At 36.5% G+C, this 7386-nt stretch overlaps 1 protein-coding gene across 1 annotated transcript; it reads left to right on the forward strand.

Annotated features, from left to right (window-relative positions):
- Positions 1–2094: 2094 nt before the first annotated feature.
- LOC117338331 (protein SYS1 homolog) lies at positions 2095–7386 on the forward strand. Its single transcript, XM_033899636.1, has 3 exons — positions 2095–2753; positions 4158–4225; positions 7042–7386. The coding sequence occupies exons 1-3, from the start codon at positions 2559–2561 to the stop codon at positions 7334–7336; spliced, it is 558 nt and encodes a 185-aa protein (XP_033755527.1). The 5' UTR covers positions 2095–2558; the 3' UTR covers positions 7337–7386.

Below are 7386 nucleotides of genomic sequence, written 5' to 3' on the forward strand. Positions count from 1 at the left end.
TTAAATCTAAAATATAGTAGATCTTGTGTACTAAGTTTGGACCAAAAATAATTGAAGGGAGATAATTCATATGATATCTGGCCAGTTGCCTGTACCAACATCTGCAGCTGCAGCTCTGTCATGATATTTAAATGGCTGAAATGTTCATTAAAAGAACAGCGAGCCATTTTAATCAAGGTATGGTATAATGATAACAAATATAAATTAATTAATAGGTTGATTAATTTGTTTGAACCGCTGATTAATATTACTTCATGTACATATTAATGTTACTTCATGTCATGATTAACTCTGCTTTGGCACCCAAGATGGTAAATCAGGTTAATGAAAGAGGATTTACCAAAGGCAATAACAAGAGAATGGCCACCAGGAAAGTACGCCATGAAGAACAAATCTCTAACGTTATATAATGGGGTTATCTGAACAGACGCAAATTTATATATGACGTCGAAGACATGACATTGTAACAGTGATGACAACGAGCACAAACGGTCAACAATATCCCAGTCAATCCAAAAGAGTAACATTTTTAGTATTCCAGTGTTTTAGATAAAAAAGAATGTCGCTAATGCCATGGAAGCCATTGATGAACCATATATATGGAGAACGACTTTGTACAATGTCAGAAAAACACAGAGACTCATCAGCAGGATATAGTAGAGAGTTTACTGGGTCGGACTAGTAGCAATCGTATTTGAAGAATATATAGAGAACAATATCTCCAACGACATATCAAAGTTCATCTCGTGGTCAAGGAATACACAAAAGCGGACCGATTTTTGAATCTGGATGAGGGGCCCATTGAATTTTAACGCTACTAGGAATCTATATATATATATAGCGAGTTAAATAGATAATAGGCCTAGTCATGTCGGACATTTTTAATGTCCATTTTAGTTTGAAGCGTAATATAATTTGATTATGATTTAATTCATAGTCACTTCGACTTCAGTCCTTGATATGATTAAAGTGAAAGGCTCACATAACTAAATATTTTACTAGCATTACTAGTGACTCCATGATCCATTCGTTCGCTCGTTTGAAGTTCAAATGATGAGAAACTGATATCAAATTAAAATTTGAAGTTTTTTTCTATCGGATAACTATTGTTATTGTACAGGTTTAATGCCATATAAGAGCCCTCGGCTACTCGAAAAACAGCAACCCTGACATTCCTGGGGAATTCCCGCCTTTTTACACCTGGAATCCTACATCATTCTGTTAAATTAAAGAGTGTATATTATCCATTTCATATGTTATTTACTTAGGAAAACACAGACAAACCTGAGAAACACATTTTCCTCAGAGAAACACCAGCTGCATGATTGGCTGATTTATTGTGCAAGTCCAGGGCCGTTTTCGTTTTTGCGGCCCAAACGGTTGGTCCAGTTGGACTGGTGTTGTTCGTTTATGAAGTAAAGACGGACCTGGTGATTTTATATTGTTTTCAGACGAGCCTTGACAAAGACATCCAAGGCCTGTATTAACATTTACAGGTCCGTCAAGAATCAAGATATATGTTTGATATATCCCATTTAAAAACTGACTATAACCGGTTTGTCCGCATAAACGAACAGGCCCCTGAAGTGTGGCCAAAACGGGAGGAAACCGGATTCCGGATGGAAACCGGAGTACCCGGGGAAACTCTATTGGTCGGACAGGTGACCCCATACATTTTCACGTTCGATCGGGGAATCCAACTCCGGCTGTCAAAATGTGATGTGTTACCACCCGAACACCCGACCGTCCGTTTGCTCTAGATCAGTACTATAAATCACAGGGACTTGAGAATTAGTTCGTCTTCATGTATTTGGACCTCCCCTATTATAGCACATTTTTAGACGTTTTGGGGGGCTAACGTTAGATTAAAATTGGGTAAAAATGACTCCCCTCTGTGTTCATTAGATCTATACCTATACAGAGAACTTTTTAAAGTTTGACACAGGAAGTATGTTATAATGTAAATTTTGTTTTTGTGTACTTATATGGATATATGTATCATATTAAAATAGGTACTTTATGGCGGGTTCCTTCACTTGTCGGTACACCGGTCACAATGTCAATCTTTGCGGCACTTAAGAAGCCGTGTCGAAAACAAGTAAAGCGTCTGTGTGATAACGATTTGTCGTGACGTGATGAGAAATGACTGCTCGGCCAACTAACGAAATTATAAGAGTGTGAACAAGGAACTTGCTGTGTTGATCATTGTGATCACTATGTGGGGAAAAGATGCTGACACTTGGAACTTATTTTGATGATTAATTGCCCCTTTGTTTCTCGGAGACTTCGACACTTATTTTCACTTTCCAGCATATTCGTCACCATATTGGATTTGCAAGCCTGTCATGCTAGGTCGAGGATGACAGAATTTATATGCTACTCGAGATAACGATGACGTTGCCTCGCCGATGTAGCAATACTTGACTTTTTTTGCAATTGTGTACTTGTTTGCTTAAATAGATCTTTAAAATGTTTTAAAGCCATAGCCACCTTGAGAAAGCACGAGCATTTGCGTGTAATATTGGGAAAACTCCCTTTTGACTTGGAATTTCGGGGTAATGCTTGGCCTTCTTCGGAAACGACTTCCAAGGATGACGGGTCATTTCCGTAGTAATGTGTGGGATCCAGTGTTGATCATTTCCCAGATCGTCGCCATGCAGAGCCAGTTTTATTTATTGCTTGGAATCTGGAATTACTTGATGAACATGATAGGCAATTTTGATTCATCATTAGATAAGGTTTTTACTGAAACAGTAAGTGAAGTAACTTAACAGAACACGTGCTTTTTAACTGGAATATGCATGCAGGTTAAGATTGATGTGGATGAGTGAATAGGAATACAAAGTACAATGTATGAGTGTCCTGCGAATGTTTTTGTTCGTCTGGAAATAAGTTTTGAAGATAAGATTTCAAAGAGCTGATAATTATAACCTTACCTAACAGCATGCAAAATCTCATGTCAATTGTATACATACTAGTTGCTGTGCATGCAGTAAAAACACCTATAACAAGTGTGTTACCACCTTAAATGAGTGTCCAGCACTAGTGCTTATGCCAACATCACTGGCCCTAGAACGAATATTCATACCCTGCCTACACTGCTCTCTGGCAGGGTATAAAGTCCCTCCCGTTGCCAATAGTGTAGCAAGCCCCGATGTGATTCACATCGGGCAGTATTTAGCTGTGGATAAAATTTTCTCGGATAAAAAAACATGTAAATTGATGATTCTGGTATCTATTATCAATATTCATGCCACAAACCTGCACATTACGTCAATTGTTTGACAATGCAATATAAATAGTAAAATCCACAACGGGCAAGACACACAGAGATATCAGTTCAAACATACCGCCATCTTTTATACAAGCGTAAAGGTCAATTTCCTTATAAGGAAATCAAAATAAATTGATGCTAATGAGATTTCCCGCGAGATTTCAACAGAAAAACAGATTCGGAGTTATATAACTCAGTGAGGAAGGTCAATTCATTCTGAAATTCTTTAATTACGCAAAGTAAGATTCGTTTTCTTCACAAGAGTTACAAAACAGTGGTTAAATATCTCTGATTATGTATTTATTTATAATAGTAGCTTCACGGGTTCCATATTTGGGTCAGCATCCTCGCGAGAGTTCTTCGAGAAGTATCATGGCGGATCACGGAGACAACTTCGAGCAGTATGATATCAGAATGTGCGAATTAAAATTTCCAGATTAGACGGTATAGGCTAATACATTGCAAAATTTTATTAGAAATGTATAATTATACGAACTATTACTCCAAAGTTAAACGATATCCGCTATTTGTAGCATTTTCGAGGGTCACTGTTTTGCAACACTACCATCGATGGAAGGGAATCGTAGCTCTGACGACGACCATCTGAGAGAAATTGTCCGTCCGTCGTCCAGAGCTACGTTATCGCAGCTACACTGGCCCACGACATTCATTATGTATATACCTGCGCTCGACATCACATACAAATGTATATACTTACCTGATATATAAGTGTCTAGAACATAGTCAATAATTATAATTAATCACACACTAACAGTTATAAGTACTTGATCAATTGTCTATTGCACATATGTATAACAAATTATTTCCTATATAACAAATTATTCCCATCACTAATTATAACATTTTATTTTTATCTTTGCAGGATCTTGATGTATTAGAAACTTCGGGGAGGCTAAATGTGATTGCATTCCTACTCAACAGTTTAACAAGGTGTGTTGATAGTGTCGGGGAGAATTGACATCATACTGTATTATCACATAAAATTGTACCAATACTGTGCTCACGCTATCGATCGCATTTTGCGCATTTCGCGAAATGTAATCACTAATTGCGAAAATATAATTAAGTATTTTAAGCAACTTTTGCGAAACTGTTTTTAACCTTAGACATACTATAGACTGCATAAATATCCCGCTGTCTTAAATCTTTAATTCAACAACTTACGTTTTCACTAATTACGATGCCATTACATCTAACTTATCCTATGATCGAACTACATGATTAGCACATGTCATGTATGTTACGGAAACAGAAGTACTTAAATAAATCTTAATCATTTGAGCGTTTGTTTGATGGGCAATGCTTTGTAACGCGTTTAGATAACTTGGGTAAAAACATGGCAGCTGTGACCCTATGGCAGACGAATGTTCTGCCTGTGCCGCAAGCATATGTTGCTCTAAAAACAAAATGACAATTGTCTGTTCAATGTTATTTCAACTTTCATTAATTGTATGTACAATAGTATTTAGTATTTAACAAGTATGTATCATTCAATGTCTTGTATCACGAACATATTACATAGGTACAATTCACGGTAAACTCCACATTGTGACAGGGCTGCAAAATTATTTGTTCAGGGTGATTTATGTATGAAGCATCTATTTGGAAATGCATCTGTTTGGAAATGCTGTGAATAGGTTATGCAGCAGATATTCTCCAAATCCAATTACTTATAATTATCACCAATATGATCTAAAGGAATAGGAACAGTCGATTCAATTTTCGCAAAAAAAAAAAAAAAATAAAAAAAAAAAAAAAGTCCCGGGAACGATAAGATTAAAACATAAGTTGTGGTTTGAAAATCAAGTTGAAAATAACATTATTTCAGTGTAATCTCAAGTGTGTTCTTTTTCAATATGAAAATAATAGCAGCTAAAACACAACTGTTTTGGTATGATACAATGCTTTTTTAGTTGGTTGAATATTTTTTGTTTACGCTGAGGTAAAACATGATATTTGGCAGTATTTTGTAATTTATAAATTCTTAAATAATGAACACTTTTAATGCCTGCCTTTACTAATAAAATAGTTTAACACATTGTATTAATATATATATATCAAATAAATATGCGTGTGCTATATTTAGTTATTAAATTCTAAGCAATAACATTGTCTTGCTAAAACCATTTCTTATTTGCTAAAGAGAAAAAAGGTATTTTAGCAACTTTTGCTAAAGGATTTTTACGCCTAGAGTGAGCAGAGCAATATTTAATACCTTACTCACATGGGGATTTATAGTTTATACAAATAAAGTCTGCATTTACCCGAGTGATATACCAGCCAAATAGTTTGTTGCACTGTTATTAGGTCATCTGACCAGAAGGGTCGGGATGACCTATAGCCATCGTGCTTCGTCCATCGTCGTCTGCCGTGCGCGGCCCGTAAACTTTTCACATTTCAAACTTCTTCTCAAGTTCCACCAGTGGGATTGAGCTGAAACTTGCCTGAAATGATCCTGAGATGGTCCTGACCAAGTGTTGTTAATTTTCGGGTCGGTCCGAAATCCAAGATGGCCACCATAGCCCCCATCTTGAAAAACACATTTTAAACTTCTTCTCAAGTTTCACCAGTGCTGTTGAGCTGAAACATGCCTGAAGTGATCCTGATATAATGATCCTGACCAAGTGTTGTTATTTTTTGGGTAGGTCCGAAATCAAAGATGGCCGCCATAGCCGCCATCTTGAAAAAAACATTTTAAACTTCTTCTCAAGTTCCAACAGTGCTATTGAGCTGAAACTTGCCAGATATGATCCTGAGATGATCCTGACCAAGTGTTGTTATTTTTCGGGCCAATCCGAAGTCCAAGATGGCCACCATCTTGAAAAACACATTTTAAACTTCTTTTCAAGTTCCACCAGTGCTGTTGAGCTGAAACTTGTCTGAAATGATCCTGAGATGATCCCGACCAACTGCTGTTATTTCTCAGATCAGTCTGAGATCCAAAATGGCCGACATGGCAGCAATCTTGAAAAACACATTTTAAACTTCTCCAGTTCAACTGGTGCCATTGAGCTAGAAATTGGTGAGGATGTTAAGGAGGGAGAGCCAAGTGTTGTTATTTTTCGACTTATAAAAATTTTGACATGGCAGCCATGGCTGCCAATTTGTAACATGATTGCGCAATCATAGTTTTCCTGAACAACACCTATTTCAAACTTCTCAAATTCCACCAGTGGGATTCAGCTCTAACTTACGAGAAGTTATCCTGAGATGGTCCTGACCAAGTGTTGTTATTTATTGGGTCGGTCAGAAATCCAAGATGGGCAACAGTGCCACTATGTACTTGCTATAGAGAATAAATACTACAATAGTATAAGGGTTTTAATTAAGAGTCAGATGACCGTTAAGGCCCTTGGGCCTCTTGTTTTGATCACAACTTGTATACAGTTAATATTGGCATTATAAAGAAGTATGGCAATAGAATGAGGGAAGCATTGACAGTATACAATGTACGAAGGGGTATATATACCTGGTACATAATATAAACAAAGACGATTACTGTAAATTTGATATTTTAGTAATTATCTTATATCAGCGCTTTTTGTGCTGAAAGCATAGTGCTAAATTATGATTGTGCTAATTCACTTCATTCTTGCAATTTTTCTTCGCACTATTAAATGTGTTAAAATATAGCAATACCTGAAAATCTTAGTATGCCAACATTAGTATGTTTTTGGTATATATAAAGATTTTAATTATTATTAAATTGTTTATCAAACTCTGAACACTTTAATTTTGTTTTTCAGTGCTCTTGCCTTGTGGTTCATTGTTCAGAGAACAAAGTTGTGTTTAGACTTTTCTGTGACAGCCCATCTGTTCCACTTGCTGGCTTGTATAATATACAACATGCACATCCCTAACTCTCTCCCGTGGTGGATTATCACTGTCATCAGCATCGCTCTGATGACTGTCACGGGGGAATTCTTGTGTATGCGGACAGAAATGAAAGCCATTCCACTGAGTATGGGGCCCGAAGGCAGATTTGTGATCAAAATGTGTTTTATATTCATGTCCAAATCTATTTATTCATCTCATCATTAATTCTAAATTGGAATGTAAAATATTGAATAAATAATATTAAATGCATCATA

Source organism: Pecten maximus, chromosome 11 (genome assembly GCF_902652985.1).
Source record: "Pecten maximus chromosome 11, xPecMax1.1, whole genome shotgun sequence".
NCBI classification, from domain to species: domain Eukaryota; kingdom Metazoa; phylum Mollusca; class Bivalvia; order Pectinida; family Pectinidae; genus Pecten; species Pecten maximus.

Coding starts and splice junctions, on each gene's coding strand:
- LOC117338331 (XM_033899636.1), top strand. CDS start 2,559: ATGCTTGGCCTTCTTCGGAAACGACTTCCAAGGATGACGGGTCATTTC. Junction 2,754..4,157: donor ATAAGGTTTTTACTGAAACA/GTAAGTGAAGTA, acceptor TTATCTTTGCAG/GATCTTGATGTATTAGAAAC. Junction 4,226..7,041: donor CTACTCAACAGTTTAACAAG/GTGTGTTGATAG, acceptor TTTGTTTTTCAG/TGCTCTTGCCTTGTGGTTCA.